Source organism: Procambarus clarkii, chromosome 82 (genome assembly GCF_040958095.1).
Source record: "Procambarus clarkii isolate CNS0578487 chromosome 82, FALCON_Pclarkii_2.0, whole genome shotgun sequence".
Lineage (NCBI taxonomy): Eukaryota > Metazoa > Arthropoda > Malacostraca > Decapoda > Cambaridae > Procambarus > Procambarus clarkii.
Genome location: NC_091231.1, coordinates 12,875,115 through 12,898,045, shown reverse-complemented (window position 1 = coordinate 12,898,045; position 22,931 = coordinate 12,875,115). Strand labels below are relative to the sequence as shown.

The 22,931-nt window shown below is 40.1% G+C and overlaps 1 protein-coding gene across 1 annotated transcript; it reads left to right on the top strand.

Moving 5' to 3' along the window:
- Nucleotides 1-1,343: 1,343 nt before the first annotated feature.
- LOC123764424 (muscle-specific protein 300 kDa) lies at nucleotides 1,344-20,359 on the top strand. The gene is made up of 8 exons (XM_045752277.2): nucleotides 1,344-1,723; nucleotides 12,832-13,182; nucleotides 14,741-14,915; nucleotides 15,902-16,158; nucleotides 16,416-16,695; nucleotides 17,932-18,191; nucleotides 18,743-18,901; nucleotides 19,345-20,359. Exons 1-8 carry the CDS (start codon nucleotides 1,556-1,558, stop codon nucleotides 19,516-19,518), a joined length of 1,824 nt encoding a protein of 607 aa, XP_045608233.1. The 5' UTR covers nucleotides 1,344-1,555; the 3' UTR covers nucleotides 19,519-20,359.
- Nucleotides 20,360-22,931: the final 2,572 nt, after the last annotated feature.

Here is a 22,931-nt window from a genome sequence, read left to right as displayed (position 1 = left end):
ATAGCACAGCACTGGTTCTACCACCAGTGGGGCGACAATGTGTGTGTGTGTGTGTGTGTGTGTGTGTGTGTGTGTGTGTGTGTGTGTGTGTGTGTGTGTGTGTGTACTCACCAACTTGAGCTAGTGAAATCGAGCATCTGCTCGATTTCTTCTGGGAGTCTTACTCCCAGGTATCTGTTTTCTGCTAGGAGAATAGTCTCATCAGGTAAAAGAAACGTTGCCCTTTTGTTTTGCCTCGGCCGGTAATCGAACCCCCACGCTCTTTCAACTACGACTCTTGATCGTTGTGTGTGTGTATACTCACCTAGTTGTGCTTGCAGGGGTTGAGCTCTGGCTCTTTCGTGTGTGTGTGTGTGTGTGTGTGTGTGTGTGTGTGTGCACCACAGAGTGTAGGAGGAGAGCGCTGTGTGAACCTATTAAGGAGCTATGCCTGGACACGCTTAGGATCAAGCTAAGCAACCCGTGCCAAGGTGTAGAACATATATGCTACTGTTGTTATACGAAAAGTTCAGATCTCCCGTATCTTTCCTTTGGTTATTCACACACACACACACACACACACACACACACACACACACACACACACACACACACACACACACACACACACACTTATATATATATATACCAATGTTTATGCAATTAAAATTTTTGTTTCTGATAATCACATCATTTTTTTCCAAAGCATAAATTCACACAATACAGTTGATACAAGAGAATACAGCAGCAGCCGTTGACCATCCTCCACTACACATGGGTGAAGCTTCAGAATGGCCTCGTTACGAGTTATGGGCTTATGTGATTCCGCAGCCCGTCCTCACATCATGGCTCAGCGGTGGTGGTCTGGGTGTTGTCTCACACATACACACCAACACGAAGTATGGTTGCTAGTTAGGTTTGTATGCGCGTGGCGGGCCTCCAGGGCTGAGTAACTATGCCATACTAGCAGGGCTTGGGTGTGAAGGAGTGTGATTGCACCGTCAGTTGCAGCGAGGCGTGAGTGTGACTCTCCGCTTGCAAGTGTAGGCGAGAGAGGTAGTGTGAACACGCTCGACGGACACACGCATGTTCATTCATAACCAGGAGGAAGGTCGCGCGAGAGGTAACAGGAGCCGACAGTACTGCAAAGCTTAGTGCAACACAACATCAATTTGCTGCTCACTAAACCCCGCCTCCTTTTCCCCACTCCCTCTTTCTGTTTGCCAATTGGAGAATCGAGGCTCAGCGATCACCCCTCCCCCATCCCCCACCCTCGCCCCCTCCCCAAACACACACACACTTAAATTTGGGGGTAGAAAGACGGTTTTGTCTGCATTCTTTGTCCTAACCTGTACGAGGGCGTTTCTAATTTTACCAGCGGGAGGGCAGGGCGTTGGAGAAGGCTGCCCAGTCTGCTTTGCGGCTCCGGGAACACTCTGTTGCCTGTGGTCCCGCTCGCAGCCCGGCCCGTGGACGTCCCTCTAAGGTACCTCCTCCAAGAAGCCCCAACAACCACCAAAATCTCCTGAGCTAACGGAATTAAACTGCTGATTTCGACGGGCAAATCACCAGCAAAATGACGTTCTGGCAGGAGAACTACGGCTTCGTGAAGGATGTGTACGACTTCCGCCTTCAGAAGTACCAGGAATGGATGGATAACTTGGAAGGGATCGTACACAAGGTGATGGCTCCGAACGTCCAGTACACCTACAAGGAGTTCAAGAATATCCAGGACAGTCTGGCCGTAAGTATAATAGAGGGTTCAATCCCACCTATGTTCATTTTGCTAACCCCTTCATCCTCTCTGTCAATTTTTAATTCCAGATTGTCTGAGTGACTGGAAACTGACAACCACTGTGCTCCTGGGAAGGTTAAAATCCTGGAAGTTATGGATCAAATAATTTCACCCAAAAATTTATGTATATTATACATGCATTTTTGAAAATTTGCCACACCTGGATTGACTTATTATACATTTTAGTTGATGGTGGTGAATTATACATCTCGACAGCTTGTGGATTTTAATGAAAACTGCCTCAGGTGTTAGTATACATATATTTTGTATACAAGAAAATAAACTGTTGAACTGTTATGAAGCTACAGTGTGAACTCCACATGTACAGAAACAAGTGAAGGATAATTTGAAAAGGCAAATTTAAGATGCAATCCACAATATCGTGGATGATCCTAGTTGGTAGGACAATGGATCTAATATTTTCGAGGCGGAGTTCGAATCTCTCGTGATCTATGTGAATTCAAATAAAAAAAAATTAAATACAGAAAAACCGGATACATTTTAAAGAAAATTGTTGAAAAAAGTGAATAACAAGGCTGGAAAAAAGTGATGAAAAGATGAGTGTAGAACTTAATAAGTTGACTGAGGTTCCGATACGATCTTACAAGTTGACAACCGTCAAATTCAAAGTGAATTTTGCCTAAGGTAAAGCGTATCACTCTAGACTATTCCACCAAAGCACTACAATTTTTGACGCAGTTGGGCAAAAAGCGATAAAGTTGTAGATGATTAAGTGTGAAGCACAGGTTGGAAGTTTGATGTGTCAGCTAATGATGGTCAGGTAGCCGCACGACTCTAACACTAATCACTACAGATTCTCTGAACTCCTAAATACGTCGAAATATTTTACGAAAGAGACCAGTCCGTAAAAAAAAAAAAATGCAACGTAGTTATTAACAATTTAAACACGGCAATACTACGTCTTCTGACTCGATCTCGGTGGCTTGCTTATGATCTGACTCTTCTGGATGGTTAGGCCAAACTAGTCGCATTTTTTAACGTAGTGGCCAATCAAAAAAACGGGCCGAGCCAAGAATCACGTCCGGTTTCCTAAGTCTTCCGACCGGTCGTCGACCACCAGCAGCGAAGCACCCACAAAACTCTACACCTGTTAATTGAAAGTTTACAAGCTGAAATTTGAAGCTGAAGCTCTTTAGCAGAACTGAGAATAATCAAGACGGTGGCATATGATCACGACATACAAAATACTCAGGGGGAATAGACTGGTCAGACATGGACGGGCGTATTTGGCAAAGCGGGTGATGAAGGTTGGTTCTATACACCGCTTCAACTATACACATCGACAAAGCCTTAAATGTTCTGGGTACACCAAGGTCTCTCCAGTTGTCACAACGGACAAACTAAGGAGTACTAAAACGCGAGACTACAAGATACCACCCTAACCTAACCTAACCAACTAACTCATTGAAAACGCGGATGCCCATGAGCCGCTACTTTTCATAGTACCCCGTATTTTTGTCCGTTGGTTGATCACAACTTTCAAAATGAGATTATTTGAGATCTATTTCTAGATCTACTTTCTATTATTTGAGAGGACGGATCGGAGGCACTCCAGACCCACACCTTGCTAACCAAGGTCATTACTTCCTCCTCACAGATGTGTGTTATATTGATCACATTCAACAGGTCAATTACACTGTATAACAAATGTTTTTGGTTCGTGTGAAGTAATTGTAATGTTCTGATTATTTATGCTTCCAAATAATAGAAAACTGCTTTTATTTCCCCCGAACTTTACTGTGACCTTTGACCTCAGACAGGTTAGGGAAGACGTCTTCAAGGTACCTGAAGGCCGCTGACTTATATATCAAAGGTCGCATGTCTAGATAACGAGTCAGCAGCCTCCAAGTCCATTCTAGACATCTCTCTTAAGCTGTCTTAATCTCAGGTCAAAGTAAAGTTTGAAGGAGTGACAGTCATTGTCTATACTTTTAAAGGACGCAATCAGAAAATAACATTCACTTCCCAAGAACAACAAATTGTGTTACATTGTGTTAAGTTTGGTTGAGACCTTCGTAAGGCACATTCTAAGATCTTATGGCTTTTAAAGTTCTAAGATGCAGACGGAAATGTTATTGGTTAATATGAACGTAATATTCTGTGAGACGATGCTCTGCTAGTCTGACCGGCGTGCGGGGAGTGTATTATTAGTAGCGAGATACACACGCGCACGCACACGTGCACACACACACACACACACACATTCACACACGCACACAAACAGGCCTCGCGGCTGTTTGTGGGTGGTTCGAGGGTTTTATCGAACCCTCGAACCCAGGTTCGATCCCCGCCAGAGGCAGAAACAAACGTTCAAAGTTTCTTTTACTCTGATGCATCTGTTCACCTAGCAGAAAATAGGTACCTGGGAGTCAGACGGCTGCCACGGGCTGCTTCCTGGGAATCTGTGTGTATGTGTGTGTGTACTCAACTAATTGTGGTTGCGGGGGTGGAGCTCTGGCTCTTTAGTCCCGCCTCTCAATCGTCTTTGGTCCCGCCTCTCAACCATGTATGTGTGTGTGTGCGTATGTTAGACAGAAATTACATGCAGGCGATGAGTCACAATAACGTGGCTAAAGTATGTTGACCAGACAACACACTAGAAGGTGAAGGGACGACGACGTTTCGGTCCGTCCTGGACCATTCTCAAGTCGATCGTTACATGAGAAATTACATGTTTAGACATAAGAGAGGAAAAATAGATTGATTACAAAGGCGGAGTCCAAGAGCTAACAGATCGCTTCTGCAGGCACAAATAGTAAATACAAATAGTAAACACACACAAACTCACATATGTATTCAATTTGTTCAGAGTAGTTAACAAATGTAATGCACAAGGCAGTGATGTGGAGGAGGCAGACTCCATACACAGTTTCATATGTTGATATGATAGAGGCTCAGGAACCTGTACACCGGTTGATTGACAGTCTAAAGGCGGGTCCAAAGAGCCGAAGCTCAACCCTCCGCAAACACAACTAGGTGCATACACAAATATACAGCTGTTATTGTTCCCGTTACCTTGTTCATTGCTGGTGTTGTTCTTGCAGCTTCCTTGTACACGGCTACTGTATTGTATTTGTTCGGTTTCTATAACCATGTACAATGTTTTTGTTTTTGGTAGCTTAACTGCTGCTAAAACAGTGCTTATCTTTTTTAGTCCATATCTTTTGTTTTTTTTTCCATAATTTTGTCCAAAGTTGTTCCTTATTCTATATTGTCCACGTGTAATTGTTTTCTATCTTGCACAGAGCAACTGTTTCTGTCATCACCTATGCTGCTCTTGTACTTCCCAACCAACTCACTGTCAGTGTGTGTCTTCTCTGTCTGTTGACATCTTTTCTGTCACCTCGTATACTGCTATTGGTTCTGTCTGTTGGACAACTACTGTTGCTCCTGTCAGCTTCTTCAATGCTACTTTTATTGTATCAATATGGCCATTGCTGTTGCTTATAGTACCCCGTCTACTGCTATTGTTTACAGTTTCTACTTTGGATTTAATTTCCCTAAAATGGCATAGGGAGATTGAAGGAGGAGGAGGGCGTGGCACAAGCATATTAAACATCTTGCAAGCCTTGCTGTGTGTTCTACACTACCCGGTTTGTGTTTTCATTCAGCGATGCAATATCTTCATACATTTATTCACTAATGCTTTCAGCTCCTACTCATCTATCCAGAGAGGAGACCTGATCGCGACATGTTAGATATCTAGACGCAGCCAGGTTCGAAAGAGATCTCAAGTTTAGAGTATCAGTAAAACAAGTGAGCACAGATGGACATTTGAAACTCGAATAAGCTAGAGGAATGTAAGCAAACCTTTCTTGGGTGTGTGGTGGTGATCTCGGTATGTACTGGTGTACAATGCCAACAAACACAGTTTTTTTTAAGAACACATTCTCACACCTACACCACACACACACACACACACACACACACACACACACACACACACACACACACACACACACACACACACACACACACACACACACACAGCCCCCTGCCCCAAATAGCAGGGGGCTTGATAGCTGAGTGGACAATGCTATCTACTCGTAATCCTAGGGTCCGGGTTTGATCCCGGGCGCCAGCGGAAACAGAAGGGCAGAGTTTCTTTCACCTTGATGCCCCTGTTACCTAGGCAGTAAATAGCTACCTGGGAGTTAGACAGCTGTCACGGGCTGCTTCCTGTGTGTGTGTGTGTGTGTATTAACCTAGTTGTGCTTGTGGGAGTAGAGCTCTGGCTTCTTTGGTCCTGCCTCTCAACCGGCAATCAACTGATGTACAGACAGATGCCTACTTGGCTCTATCATATCTTCATTTGGAACTGTGTATGGAGTCAGCCTCCACCACATCACTGCCTAATGCATTCCATTTGTTAGCTACTCTGACACTGAAAAAGTTCTTTCTAATGAAAGAACTTTTAAGTTCTTTCTTAAAAGAAATAGTTTTAAGTGTATGGTTACACACTTTTAAGAAAGTGTGTGTGGTGTGGAAAGAGAGAGAGAGAGAGAGAGAGAGAGAGAGAGAGAGAGAGAGAGAGAGAGAGAGAGAGAGAGAGAGAGAGAGAGAGAGAAAGGGAGGAAGCTATATATAAGATATTTAGAAGACATTAGTGGCTATGCAAGAATGTAAGAACACCAATGTTATGTACTCTCACAACCCAATGTACCTTTTTGAATATTGATAAATATATAAATATAATAATGTAAAAATTAGGTCGGGATTCAGAACATTAGACAACCGACGGTTAGGACGCCGGGGTCCAAGAGCTAACAATTAACTCCTGCAGGCCCAAATAGTAAATACACACACACACACACACACACACACACACACACACACACACACACACACACACACACACACACACACACACACACACACACTCATACATGCAATAACATATACATTCATATACAGCACGGACCTCCAGTCACACTACATAACCACATATAGGAAATTGATCACTTGGAGAAGCAGAGCCAAAATTTAGCTTTGAGCGCTTTGCCTGAGTTACTGAAGAGCGGAATGGAAAACGGAACCAGAATAGAATCCCCCATACTTAATCATTCTGAAGTTGGTCTTTCACAGTCTTATATTCTTATTTTTGTACCCAAACTCATCTACAACTAAACCTCATCTCCCTTATTAATGTGCATTTGCTGGTATTGATTTCAAATAGCCATTTATCTTCCCAATTCTGTAGTTTGTTGAGGTCTTCTTGTAGTTTGTTGAAACGTTTATGATTCTCATCAGTTTCTCATCGCAAAATGATTTAGGGAACATGCAAATAACAAATGATAAAGCAATACGATATTATCCATAAAAATTACCGAAACTTCATCTGTTTCACTTATCTGACCCTGAACAATTCTCTGGCTCACGTTTTGTGTACAAAATTTTCCCCCCAAAACGGGATTTTTTCCCCCCGAGACACGCACCAGGATCCATAACGACCTACATCACGTCAGTTTCAGATTAAACCTCAAACTACAACTTGTCTTTTACACACAAACTGGAACTCGTCTCTTCCACTCACACTCCAACTCGTATCTTCCACATATACACTAAGCAGGTCATCCACTCTATAACCCATATATCAATGTTCTATTTAAGCAGATAACTGGTTGATACCCATTAACACTCAAGTTTCATATATATATATATATATATATATATATATATATATATATATATATATATATATATATATATATATATATATATATATATATATATATATTTATAAAGGGTACCACCTCTGGTGCCAATGTGGGGACCCATAGCCTCGGAGAAGAAAATAAAAAGTATTCAGAAGAGACATATATATATATATATATATATATATATATATATATATATATATATATATATATATATATATATATATATATATATATACAGGGGGAGGGTTGAAGGGGTAGGGGAATGATTGGGCAAGATTGTAGGGGTGTGAATTTGACTGGGAATAAGGATAGGAGGATGTAAGGGGACATGAAACATGATAAAAAATCTAAAGTCTTGTTTCGTTCTGTGGAATGCTTGATGCGACTTCCTCTCGCTGTGATCTGGTGATGCTGCTCAGGTTTCTCCGCCTCGCCGGGTCCGCGGGAGAGATGCTATTCCGGTGAAAGGCAATACTGAGACGCCCAGGAAGGAGGTGAAGATTCTCTTAAATGGTGTGATTGATTTCTGACCAAGAGGCCTCTCAGTATAGTCTGCTTTCGACCATTTGGACTCGTAGGTAGAGCGACAACCTCGTTTCCTGCAGGGACGGTGTTCGATCCCAGAATGCTCAAGTGATTGGGAAAAAGGTTCTAAAGGAAAAAAATATAAAGATTGGTTCCGTTCACTCCGGACTCATATCCCGGCTCCTAATCTTCACGTATACCCCCCCTTCAATGTATGGCGTAGCCATATATTCTTTATCGCTTTATCCTGATAATTATATTAGCTGTTCACCTTTCCTTTTCGGTTTCTTGGCTCTCTTTAATGCTTTTTTTATGTAACTTTTATCTTCGTTTTTTCCTATTATTGTCTTTTTCTTGTTAACATGTTAAAAACGAACGGAATGAGAGATACCCTTTTGAGTGACGATGGAAAGTGAGGCGGAAAATGTGTCATTTTCAGGTGTCAAAAATCCAGAAACTATTCATCTTCTTTTAACAAATTTCCTGCATTTGAATTTCTTGAGAGTGTCTCATTGCCTCCTTTTAAAAATGATCCTCTGTGTCCTTTTCTTTTTCCTCAGTTGCTCATTAGCACAATTGCTTTATCTAAAAATTCTCCTTTGTGTAAATTATTTCATTTCTAATTGCTCATTGGTGCCTCTACCGTCGCTGTGGAGGCAGTCTTACCCCCTGGAAATGTTCCACAACGCAAATTCTTCCCCCAGATATTTTCAATAATGCATCTTCTTGCAATAGAAATCCTCCATACGCAACTTTCGCTCATGAAACTGCTCTGTAATGAACTGTCCTCCACAGGAAAATGTTCTAATATGCGTCTCCCTCGACTGGAAATTCAATCCCAATTCACCTTCCTCGATTGTAAATCTTCTCGTAACGTTCCATTCTTCTCTTGGAAAAATAAAATTGATAAAATAACAAGTAGGTCTTCAGCAAAAAGCGTAGAGTGTGAGAGAAGGCCTTATGCCGTTGGGCAGAATGGTTCATATCTGCTTACCATAGCGTAGCACCTTTGCAGACTTTAAGAACCACCTTTGCTATTTTTTCCCCCATCTTCAGACCCTGAAAGTTCCAAAACCATTTATCCCTGATATAATTTGTCATTTAGATTATATCCAGTCCCTTCTCTACCCTCCTTTACCAACCCTTTATCCACCCCATGTCCACACCCTCTATCCACCCCATATCCACACCTATCCACCCCATGTCCACCCCATCTTTCGTATAAAGTGCCTGTGTCCTCTTTTGCTCTGTAATAAAATCATTAAATCATTACCATTCAGCCAGGCAGTTCCCCACTCATAGGTGTTACAAGGTCAGTTGGGTTGTTGGCGGCCATTCCAGTCATTAATTAAAGCTTCATTTATCATGGAGAAGTTAATTCGATAGTGCACGGTAATTAGCATGCTAGTTTGGGTCGTTATTAAAAGTTGTAATTATTGCAATTTGCCACAACTCCTCTGTGTAATTATTCTTGCTTGTGGTTCTGCTCGTCTTAGCGGTGTGTGTGTGTGTGACAATATGCATGCACTTGGGTGTAAAGTAAGTATATGTAGACACACGTGCGCGCGCGCGCGCGAACACACACATACACACACACACACACACACACACACACACACACACACACACACACACACACACATACAAGCCCACACACACACACACACAGTATCACTATAGTTGCATAAATTTCATTTCATTAATCCTTTATTCATCATTCAAGTCCACGAGCCTTATTATGTCCAGAACATTTATGAAGTCCTAGACCCTCAACAAGTCCAGAGTCATCATCAAGTCCAGGGCCCACTTATCATAGTTGTCCTGTTCCTTCCCATCTAATTTGTGAGTTTCAATCACATAGATTACCATAATTATCGTTTTTTTACACTGACAGTGATTCCACTGTCTACAATGCCCTGAATTTAATGCAAAATGTTTTTTAACCGTAGAAATATCGGCACTAATTTTATTAACAACTTTTAATAAACCGAAAAACAAAATTCAGCATTTGATATTTATTTTAGTGAGGAGGTTGTGACGTCAATTCATGGTATTTAAATACCATGAATTGACATGGTATTTAAATTCATGGTATTTAAATACCATGAATTGTTTGCTCTATTATATGTAACTACTGCCTACAGTAGTTACACATAGCCAGGATGTGTTTCACTGTATCACTATAGCATTGTATTCCTGGCAAAATATCAGTTGCTGTATCACTGTTACTGGCAATATATCACTGTCACTTTGTCACTGAATTATTGTGTCAATGTATCGCTATATCACTGAGTCAATGTCACGTTATCACTATTTCTGGATCAATATATCACATTCACTACGTCACTGTATCACTGTTCCACTACGTCGGTGGATCTCAATGTCACTGTGCTCTATATCACAGTATAGTGAATCACTGTAATATATATATATATATATATATATATATATATATATATATATATATATATATATATATATATATATATATATATATATATATTAATATATATATATATATATATATATATAAATATATATATATATATATATATATATATATATATGTATGTATATGTATATATATATAAACTAGGAGGGATACCTGGCGGGGCCCGAGATAATTTATCTCTCCCCACGTCGACCCCAACTTCTCACATTTTCACTCCTCCTCCTCCTCCCCCTTTCCCATCTCCCCTTTTCCCTTCACCCCCTATCTCCTTACCCATCCCCTCCAACCACGAACAGCTTGACTTTTCCATTTATATATAAATTAAATCATAAAATACTCGGGTGATTTTTGGGGGGGTTAATTGTTGGAGTAACGCCAACACTCTACGGACACCACAACCCAGATTTAAATTACTTAATGAAAATCACGTGGGGGTGATCATTCCCCTTACATGCGTCTGGCGTCTAACTTTAGACAAACAGACAGACACACATTCTTTCTTATATAAATATAAACTCCACGACCCACTCAAGGAGTCTAGCAATGGAATAATTTTTAGAAATAAAATTAAATCATAAATAGTCAACAACATATTTTATTTGAGGAACTAAATATAGTTATTGAGAATCCAGATACTGTGAACACACAATCAAATGGGATGGAATTAACAGGGGGAAAGCACCAATCCATTACGACTATATAGCATTTAGGAGGGGTCAGGATAAGGATTTGGGATAGGAAGGGAGGGAGAAATAGTGCCCAATCACTTGGACGGTCGGGGATTGAACGCCGACCAGAATGAAAGCGAGACCGTCGCTCTATCGTCAAGGCCAAGTGGTTGGGCACACACACACACACAGGTGGAAACTGAGTGCCCAAATGAGCCACAGGGATATTAGAAAGAACTTTTTTAGAGTCAGAGTGGTTGACAAATGGAATGCATTAGGCAGTGATGTGGTGGAGGCTGACTCCATACACAGTTTCAAGTGTAGATATGATAGAGCCCGATAGGCTCAGGAACCTGTACACCTGTTGATTGACGGTTGAGAGGCGGGACCAAAGAGCCAGAGCTCAACCCCCGCAAACACAACTAGGTGAGTACAACTAGGTGAGTACACACACACACGCACAACACATCACAACATTGTCGGCTGAGATTCTCAAACCCTCCAATCACATTCAAAAACGAAAAATAACTCTAAAAACCTTATAAATAATACAATAAAAATAAAACAACAATCGACTTGTTTCTTGCGGCGATAGGAACAAGCGACACTTGATTAAAACTATTCCAATTCACTTTTGTTGTTGTCTTTTTAAGGTGAGGGGAGGGGAGGGGATGACTGGACTTGTGAGTGAGTGGCAGACTCGTATTAGAGGTGAGAATGCTTATCTTGAAGCGAGAGCCCCTCTCCTGTGCCAGGCAAGTCCACTACGGACTCACCATAGCCCGTGGAACTACGGGCTCACCATAGCCCGTGGAACTACGGGCTCACCATAGCCCGTGGAACTACGGGCTCACCATAGCCCGTGGAACTACGGGCTCACCATAGCCCGTGGAACTACGGGCTCACCATAGCCCGTGGAACTACGGGCTCACCATAGCCCGTGGAACTACGGGCTCACCATAGCCCGTGGAACTACGGGCTCACCATAACTCACCATAGCTACTTGGGACTTTTTATTCCAAGTAGCGAATCTCAAACAACAACAACATTATCTTGAAGGTGAGGGAGATGGGGGGAAAACTTGGAGAAGAAATTTTTGTCATTTGTGAGGGGAAATTTTTGTCATGGTAGTGAAGGGGAAAAGATCTGGGGAAAAGTCGTGAAAAAAGGAGTGGTCTTGAAGATGAGGGATGAGGGAGACAGGTCATTGGATGTAGGGAAGGTAAGGAGAGAAGGCATGTAATAGAGTCGGGTTGTACAGGACTGGTTTAGAAAATGCGGTAGGAGGTGAAAATACGTCGTGATAGTGAGGAAAGACCTGGACATTTTTAATGGCATATTTATTTACACGAATTTTTTATTCGTTGAAATTGTATTTTGACTGACAACCGATGGTGAAGACGAGCTAAACATTTTGCGGTTTTCATATGGTAAGACTCGTTTTCATTTATGCTAAAAATAAAGAACTGTTCTTTAACGGAGTTAGAGAACAGTTTTCTAACCCTGTCTATGTAAGACCGACGAGGATGTATGTTAGTTAGTATTGTAGAAGCACTACAATCATTTTCTGTGCTTGATTAATCATTCCCGAAACATCAATTACCACTTAACCAAGCAACATACGGCGTTCATATCTATTTTGACACTGCATTAACCTTTTGTTTACGCATATACATAACGTATAACAACATATAACCCGGAATTATCTTATTTTTCTCTTCCCTCTGGCAGTCCCTGTGCCGTGACTTGGAGAAGGAGGGCATGAAGGAATGGCTCGACATGATGCTGGAGAAGGTAGCCATGCGGGTCTCCGCAGACGAGACGACTGTGAGCTCCAAGGACAAGGAGTTCAAGGCCATTGAGAAGAAGAAGCTGCAGGCTCTCATCGACCGACACGACAAGCTGATGCCCTCGACTCAGGAGACTCAGGCGAAGGTCGACGTGTATGCCCGCTGTTATGCTTACGGTGACGACATCAGTCCCTGCCTTAAGACCTTGGAGGAGATGCGCCACTTGTCCTGCAAGGAGATTCACCCCCACAACATGAATATGGTTGACGAGCAGATCGAGAAGGTTGAGAAGGTTCGTTGAACGATTTCTTGCGGAGGTTCGTTATATCTAATTCATTTTACATAACTTTCGTTTCATTCACGATATTAGGAGACTGTGATATGTCAATATGTTATTTAATGCTCCATTTAAAATCTACATTTTTCCTTACCCGTTCTAAGATCTTAAACGTCGTTGAGGTTTTAAGATGCGGAATTGAGTGCTTGAGATAACAGTGACATTGAAAATAAGTGATTTGATTCTTATATTATTCCCCAAATATTCGTAAATCTCAATTACATCTATCAAAACACTTAATATTAATCATTCATTGTGTCGTGGGACAGCCAGCCAGTGTATATATTCATGTTAGGCTTATATCAAGTCCTCCCCCCCAAGGTTGAATTACTGATTATCCCTAAGATGCATCCGATTTCAGGGTAGCTATTTACTGTTCAGTGAATAGGAGCATGACTAGGAAACGCGCCCAACCATTTCTGTTCCGCAAGGGATTCGAACCTGGAATTCCTGATTCTGAGTCGAAAACGACCGTCTCACTATTAATAAATTAATATGATTTGCACAACTAGAAATAGATATCAATAATATCTAACCTAATCTACACTAGGCGTAACCGCACACTAAATTATGAGATATAATAATACATATTTGTATTATGTAAAATACTGTTTTCTTTACATAGTCGGGGGAAATTTATCACTGTCAGTGGGGCCGACCTCAGATCAAACGAGTGAAGTCTGCGAATCTTTAAAATAATTACCAGCAGAAAAGAATCAACTAATCTCACCTACCGGAGACCAATCTATACCCAAAACATTAATTTGCAATAATACTCATATATGTTTATAAGAAAAAACTAATTTTGAATGTTCATTACTCAAAAAATTTAATCATGAGGTCAAATACAGTTTGGACGGGCATAGCCTGATTATCCAGCACCCGAAATAGTATATAATAATTTGTACAATAATTTGTACACAATTTGCACATAATTTGTTATACACAATACGAAAAAATGTACGACTGCGGGAGAAGATGGTTTAAAATAAAAAATAATTTAACTTAGCTAGAATCTAGAACAATGTGGTAAAGTGAAAGTTAGAATATATAAATACCATGTTTCATAATTTAGTTAGTTCTGGTTTTGTCCATAAATCATCATGAAAATAATGAAACTTAAAAGATTAATTGTATTGTTAGAAGACCCGGAGGATATAATAAATAGAGGAATGTCTAGTGCTGTGATTTATCTACAAGTTGTAATAAATCAGAATCAAAATGCAAAATATCTCAGCGTATTATCTGACCACAATTCCCATCCTCCTTAGATTCTGTAAAAAAAATAAAAGTTTTTTTTATTGGGAGAAAATCATGACTTGGAGTTTTTAATTAGGTCTTGATTCTCAAATCTCGTACATCAACAAATAACTGATATCCCCATATCCTAAATCAACAACTAACTATTTCTCAAAATCCTAAACAACGAGGTCCTGACTCCACGCGTTACAGGCCATCAGATAACATCAATCACTATCACTGAGTGTTAACGCTTCCTTCATTTTCCCTTCAGGTCATCAACACAATCGACGGTCAGAAGGACACCTACGAGGAGCTGCTCAAGCGAGGCAGGAAGCTCCTGCAGAACCCTAACTGCGCTCCGTTCCTCAATGACCTTATTGACAAAATGGAAAACACCTGGAACAAGGCCAACGAACTCTCCAAGGAGAGACACAGCATGCTTGTTAGTGAGTACTCTACTACCCCAGTGGACTCATGTGTACTCTGCTGATGGTGATGTTGCCCTTTGTACCCTGATGATGGTGGTGTGAGCATTTGCACTCTGTTGATGAAAGGGTGGCATTGATACTCACCTCTTGGTTGTGTTGCATTAGTTGGTTATTTTATCGTGGGTCTGTAGTAAGCTTCTGGTAACATTGTAAGGGATGGACTTGCACTATGGAATCTCTGGAAAAACACTTTTAACCCCCCCCCCCCTACCCTCGTATGAACGTGTTAGTAAGATGAGAATGGATCTTTTTCTTTGGTTTCCTGTAATCACCTGCATTCTAGGTCAAGGTCGTTGTGTATTTTGTGATGCTCATTTAACACTGTGCTAAATTTTGTATTGTAATGAGTATTCGTTGTTAAAAACAAAGTTGTGTGTTTTGTATAATTATTGTTTGGTTATTGGAGATAAAAATCATAATTAGTTTTTTTTATTATTTTGAAAATTTTATGATTGTTATGATTTAAATATGAAAAAAGGACGAAGGCATGAATATGTGAGGCTGCAAAGAAAGACATGAAATGCAGAAAGATAAGGATTAACCCTTAGACTGCTAACAACACTTTTTTTAATAGTTTGTTGGTAACACCAACAAACACAATCACACCACAAAGCAGTATTCAGCGCTAGAATCAGGAGAACGAGAAGCCATAGGACTGCCAGAGAGAGAGAGAGAGAGAGAGAGAGAGAGAGAGAGAGAGAGAGAGAGAGAGAGAGAGAGAGAGAGAGAGAGAACTCAAGTAAGCTTACCGTATGAATATATGGCACAATTGGCTCCTCTAATTCAACCTGTTCCTTAGCTTCCAGATTCACTAAGAACATAAGTAAAATTTCTAATGAACTCTAGCCTAAGTTAAAAAGAAAAAAGGAGAAAAAAAGTGAGAGTAAGAGAGAGAGCAACCAAAGAGCATCAGTAAACATCTTTAACATATACTCCTTTTACAGACTCTGCCAAGGACTGGGAGAAGTACGATGAACTCCGTAATGCCATCAACGACCCAATAGAGAAGCTGGAGGCCGAGCTGAAACGCTACAGGAAGTTCTTCGACCCCGTGATGGGGGCCCGCAAGCTGGCGCAGAAGCGGACCACATGGGAGGAACAGAAGAAGATCGCCGACGACATGATGGAGAACATTAAGAAATGCTACAACACCATCATCGTCTTGGCTGGTGACGACAAGAAAGATTTCCTCGACAAGGAGGTGCGATAGATCTCTCTTTCTCCCATAGAAGATTAAAGTTTATTGAGTTTCGAATGCATATGCTATTGTAATGGATATTTTCATATTCTATATATATATAATTTAGATGTGATTTAGGTGTATCGTAGATATGTACTTAAATATATCATAACCTTAATGTTGCTATGACGTGGAAATAACATTGATATCATGGTAATAAACCGTGGAATTTAACTACACATTATATCGTTTTTTTCCTCACTCTTTCTCGCTTGAAGGTTGCAGAAGTCGAGGAGAAGAGATCCGTCATCGAGAAGTGCAACGCTAAGCTGAACAAACTCGTTGAATACAACGATGCCTTGACCAAGGCCGTGAACCAGGCCAAGCAGCTTAACGACTGGGCTGTCCCTACCAACTCCAAGCTGAAGGAGATCACCACTGATCCTGAGATGAGCCCAGAGGACCGCGTCAAGGAGATCCTCATTCTCCAGGAGCAAGCTCAGGAGAGGCTGCCCCAGATCGAGCCACTCAACACCACCTACAAGTCTCTGTTGACAGGTATGAACAACCAAAGTAACAAAGGTGGAAAAGAGGTAGCAGTTTTGGTACTGTTGCATTGCAATTGATACTTTAAATCACCTAGATTAGATGAGTTATTTATGGTCATCATTATAGTTTTTGTATAGCTTAGGGGAAGATGCCAATGTTTGGCAGATTCATATGTTCTATTTTTCATTATTCTTTCATATTTAATCTTTAATCGTATTATTTGCCTAATTATAAAGTAATTATTGCTGATACAATTTTTTGATTTGACAGATAAATTCCTTGCCTCATAGTTTAGGCGTATTAATCATGACATATATATTGTTTGGAATTATAATTGAAAAAAGGTTACCTTCTTTCTTCCCACCTGACAAAAAATTTAGCAGAAGAACAATACCCTTCACCCCTTGTTCCTCCCTGCGAAATGACCTGACCTGACCCTTCCCGGTAGTCTGTTGAATCTGTGTCAGTCTCACCACAACAACAGCATCCCTCAGCCTCCGATGCCGAGCTCAGGAAGTAAGTTGAAAGATAAGAGAGGCTGCATCTCTACTCTGTCAGTGGCATAGCGCATCCTAACTCGGCTCTTAAGTTCTATTTCGTATATGACTACACAAGAAACTTGCTTTTTTTCGGCTTCTCGCAAACTCTGCATTATTACTTTCTTTACCGCGGATGAAAGTTTCTTATTATTTCCTGATTTCGTATTTGTATTGCTAATTATGATCATTTGTTTTAACACTACGAATTTTCGTTTAATTCTTCTGCGTCTGCATAATAACACGCTGCATTAATTTCTTTTACTTTACGATGCTCTTATCTTATGTTATATTATTTATGGCAAAGTTATGTTTTCTAACAGTAACATTAATATATCAATTGAACTTCTATTCAAGTTGTTTTGAAAAAAAATAACGAAATAAATTACGGTGATTTATAAAAACTACATTTACATATATAATGTGTGTGTGCGCGCAGGAGTGTGTGTGTGTGTGTGTGTGTGTTTGTGTGTGTGTGTGTGTGTGTGTGTGTGTGTGTGTGTGTGTGTGTGTGTGTTTGTGTGTGTGTGTGTGATTATCAGAGCCGTTCACGGTCTATATACCACATATAGACACATATAAATCAGTTATCTGTGCGCCATATCTCTGCAACGAACCGGTTATCACAACCAATCCCACATATTCCACATTTTCCCTCGCATCCTCTTCAGCGGAATGGGATCTAATCCATGTCGTCAATGCTCAACAGAGGAAGATCTCGAGAAATCTGAGACCGCCAAGAAGACCCTCGCCGACTGGAATGATACCAGGCAGTTCGTCACAGAGGTGTGCGAAGAGGTAGAGAAGGAGGCTGGTTCCATCTCACAGGACCAGCGGTTCTACGCCGACTACCTCTGCGGCGTGAAGGAGTTCAAGCCCTGGCTCGAGTCTTCTGAGGCCAAGCTGAAGGAGCCTCTTCCCAAACCCACTTCCTTGGAGGATGCCCTCGCGTTGCTGGATAACATCAAGGTGAGTCTTCCGTTTACTCTCCGTCAAATTTAGTATATATATTCTCTTTTATTTTGTGTTTACTTAAATGTGTTATATGTATTATATGCATTCACTTGGTCTGGTCGGTACAGCGACAGCCTGGCTTCTTGCAAGTGGGAGTTCGATCCAGGATGATTCACATGGTTTGGTACTGTTGATCTAACCACACACTAGAAAGTGAAGGGACGAGGACGTTACGGTCCGTCCTGGACCATTCTCAAGTTGATTCAAAATCGACTTCAGAATGGTCCAGGACGGACCGAAACGTCGTCGTCCCTTCACCTCCTAGTGTGTAGTCTGATCAACATACTTCAGCCACGTTATTGTGACTCCTCTTCTGCATATGGTTAGGTACTGTATCCTCACTCTGTTATATCTCAACTCAACATATTTTCCTTCCAAGCGCAATATACTCATATTAGAGATCATTCCTGATAATTACCTTACCTTATAGGTATAGACTTGCACGGAGTTTTCTAATACAAGATGCTGCCAAGATGAGATAACTTATCTATGCTCTCTCCTCGCAGGAGTTCGACGGTCTTTTCGCCCAGGAGAAAGAGAAGCTGGATGCTGCTGGCAAGGCCCGAGAGAACATGGAGAAGGCTAGCAGCACCGAGAACGAGGTCGAGCCCCTGGCCACCCGTTGGACCTCCGCCAAGAAGACCATCGAGGAGCGAGTAGAGAAGGTGAGTAGAAAAGAAAGAGAGCATGAAGCTAGGAGATGGAAAAAGAAGGAAGTAGGGTGATGGTAAGAACAATGAGTTCAGTGAAAGAAAGGGAATGGAAGTACAAAGATAAAATAAGATAAAGAATGCAAGATAACAAAATTGACATTTCATAAATACATAGTCGAATGTTTATCATTATGATAAACATTTTCAGTCTAATCGAAAAAAATTAAAGCCTCAGATTGCTTGCAAAATAAAATAAAAATTATTCAGTACAATGTGTTGATGAGTATTGAGCTGTTATACGTTACAATGACAATAAAATTTGTAAGTATTCTATTACTCGTAAATGTATAATACAGCTGTATTTTGTAAACAATGCAATTTACAAGTGCACAATCCCCATCTTGGAATAACTCTTCTGTCTTCTTAATCAAATTCACTACTTGTTACTCCCTCAGATCCAAACTCTCGTAAAGACTTGGGAAGACTTGAAAGTCACTACTGATGACCTGACGGTGAAGATGAGCGAAGTCACTGCTAAGGAAGAGCCCAACCTTGAGGAGGTAGAGAAGGTCTTCGGAACTATGAAAGGACTCTTTGCCAAGAAGAAAGAGCTACTTGGAGCTATTTAAACCCACTTTTTTTTCAAGGGAAAAAATAAGTGAAGAAAAATTATATTGTCTTTGAATTGCAGTTAGCATTCAAAGCATATGTTTCATTGCCCATAATTATGTGATCTGTTTTCAAAGCTGGTTTGAAGATGTTCAATAGAAGATAACAGAAGATGTGTTAAGGTTTCATTCACTCTGTATGTGCTATATAAGGATGTTGAGAGTATTATTAAGTCATAAATATTGCCCGAAAATTTATATTCAACTGTATGTCAAAGTTGGTAAGGTGAGTCTAGCGTGAATGGTGTCTTGTGTTTACATATTGGAGGAGTCTCCCTTCGCTGTCCGTTTCCACTCAATACATGTCCCTTCGTAAGTTCTAAATATTTTAATCCAAATCCTTCTTATGACATTATATTATATTATTCTCTAGAAGAGTATATTTATACTTCCTGATGGCTAAGTAACGCAGTTTTTCCCATTATATATATATATATATATATATATATATATATATATATATATATATATATATATATATATATATATATATATTTATATATATATACATATATATATATATATATATATATATATATATATATATATATATATATATATATATATATATATTCATATATATATATATTCATCATCATGAATGAAACATCAGAGCAACATGGTCCGAGACGTTTCAGAAAAGTAATATTAGTAATGGTTCTTGAACACACATTTATTTTAGTCCCTTTGGTTATTAAACATAATATATATTGGATGAGTTTGAGATACATTCTTGCCACTGAGAACCCAGGAAGGTCCCTAGTGCTATCAACGCATCATGCAATAAACATCAGAAATGTAACTTAATCTTTTCAATCCCAAAACCATATGTTGAATAATGAATGTAATGTACCGTCTATGGGTATGGCGTACGTTCTAGGGGTGATACCAGGTGTCTTGGAGCTCTGCGTGCTATACAGGTACAAAGAAACCACATTACCCTCATGTATCAGTGGTTTCAGTGGAAGCCTGAAAGCCTCCAAGAGGATTCAGTTGAATTCCAGATCGCATTACTTTTGCAGCATATAGTGGCCTAGTGTTTTCAGACGTGTGCTTGGCTTCAAACCCAAATGTGTAAGTTCGAATCTTCCTCATGGCTCCTACTGACTTTATCTGTGTGCTATATACAGATGGTGTGTACTGTAATAGTGGTGTTATGTTCCATCATTAACTGGTGTGTACCATCTTGATATGGGTGTACCATCTTGTTATGGGTGTACCGTTTTGGGATACTATGTACCGTGCTGTAGAGGAATGTACAACGGATGGATATATATATATATATATATATATATATATATATATATATATATATATATATATATATATATATATATATATATATATATATATATATATATATATATCACTTTGAAGTCAATGAAGCTTCCTAAAAATTATAACGAGATCGTTACACTAATCGTCTTCCAGATTAGCCGTTCCAATTTCCTCCAACACAATTACGAAAGTGAACAGTGAAACCATCAATATTTTACATCTCGTCGTTGTTAATTCAATGAAAAAAATTGCGCAAAATGTCGTGCTGGTGAAACCATTTATACACGAAATTACTTCCCGGCTTTATTGATAAAAGTTCATCAGATGAAAAAAAAAAAGATATTACATTGCAGACTGCCTAATTGAAGCAGTAGTGAGCAGATGTGCGCATCAGATTTCATCATCAAAATATTTAGAGCGGTTCGAATAAATTTAAGTATTTTATTAATAATATTCTCAAAACAAATTAATGGAAAGTTTTACACGTACACACACACACACACACACACACACACACACACACACACACACACACACACACACACACACACACACATTCACCCTGTTATGAGATTATGTATTCTGTTGCTATGAGTTAGTATGTCATGCTGTGAGTTAACATACTCTTGTTAAAAAATTAATATAACCCGTCCGTATGAGTTAGTATGCCCTGATATATAGAGTTATTATACCCTGATATGTAGAGTTAGTATACCCTGATCCATAGTATACCCTGATACATACTTAGTATACCCTGATATATAGCGTTAGTATACTCTGATATATAGAGTTAGTATACCCTGATATACTGAGATAGTATACTTTGTACCTGTGAGTTCGTATACCATTTTGTTATAATAAGAGAAATTCTCGAGTTACGTGCTTCATAGCTAAAATAGTTTTTTTATGAAATAATACGGCCTCTGAACATATGATATAATTCTCTCCAAGCCGGTGACTGAGTGAACAGAACACTGGACGCGTGATCCTGTGGTCCTGGGTTCGATCCCGGGCGCCGGCGAGAGACAATGGGCAGAGTTTCTTTCACCCTGATGCTCATGTTACCTAGCAGTAAATAGGTACCAGGGAGTTAGTCAGCTGTCATGGGCTGCTTCCTGGGGGTGGAGGCCTGGTCGAGGACCGGGCCGCGGAGACACTAAAAAAAATGAAATCATCTTAAAATAACCTCAAGAAAAGCCACAACATAAACTTTTGTCCGCAAATATTCCTGATTTTTGTTTAAATATTACTAATAAAAATCTAATAATTGGTTCATCGGTGATTTCACAAAAAAAATAATAATTGACGCTAGGAAATATCCAAAGTGAAAATCGTCTGAAAATTTCAGGTAGCAATATCATTCAAAAAATGTTAATGTAATGGCCAACTACTTCCTAGAAGCCTTCGCTAACATCTAAGCTAAATAGTCATTCAAGATACACCTTGAGAAAAAAAATACAAGCGAAAATAAACTACTTTAGACGTTCCTGGAACTTTTAAATGTAGAGAGAACCTGTGATAATAAAATTGTCATCAACACTTCCGTGGAAATAAACATTCTATTCACCTGGGCTGTAGGAGTCTCTTTCCTTAATAAAACTTTTCTTATTAGGACTACTCATAGCCCAGTCGATAGAGCATCGGCCTCATACACAGGCGGGGTCCACGGTTCGAGACTCCACGGTTCGAGACTTCGAGAAGCTGTGATTCTAACACCGGTGGTAGTGCACGCTTCGAGACGATGAGGAGTTAGATTCACGAAGCAGTTACTCAAGTACTTACGAACGTGAACATCTTTCCTCAATCTTTGACGGCTTTGGTTACATTTATTAAACAGTTTACAAGCATGAAACTTCCTAATCAACTGTTGTTATTGTTATAAACAGCCTCCTGGTACTTCGGAGCTCATTAACTGTTTAATAATTGTAAACAAAGCCGTCAAAGATTGAGAAAAGGTATACAGGTTCGTAAGTGCTTGCGTAACTGCTTCGTGAATCTGGCCCCTGAACTCGAGCCTCGAGATGCCCGTTCGGCAACCCTGGGGTGCTAATCCATGCTAAAACTCCTTCCCAGAGCGAGTAGGATCGTTCTTGACA

Coding starts and splice junctions, on each gene's coding strand:
- LOC123764424 (XM_045752277.2), top strand. CDS start 1,556: ATGACGTTCTGGCAGGAGAACTACGGCTTCGTGAAGGATGTGTACGAC. Junction 16,696..17,931: donor CTACAAGTCTCTGTTGACAG/GTATGAACAACC, acceptor AATGCTCAACAG/AGGAAGATCTCGAGAAATCT. Junction 18,902..19,344: donor TCGAGGAGCGAGTAGAGAAG/GTGAGTAGAAAA, acceptor TTACTCCCTCAG/ATCCAAACTCTCGTAAAGAC.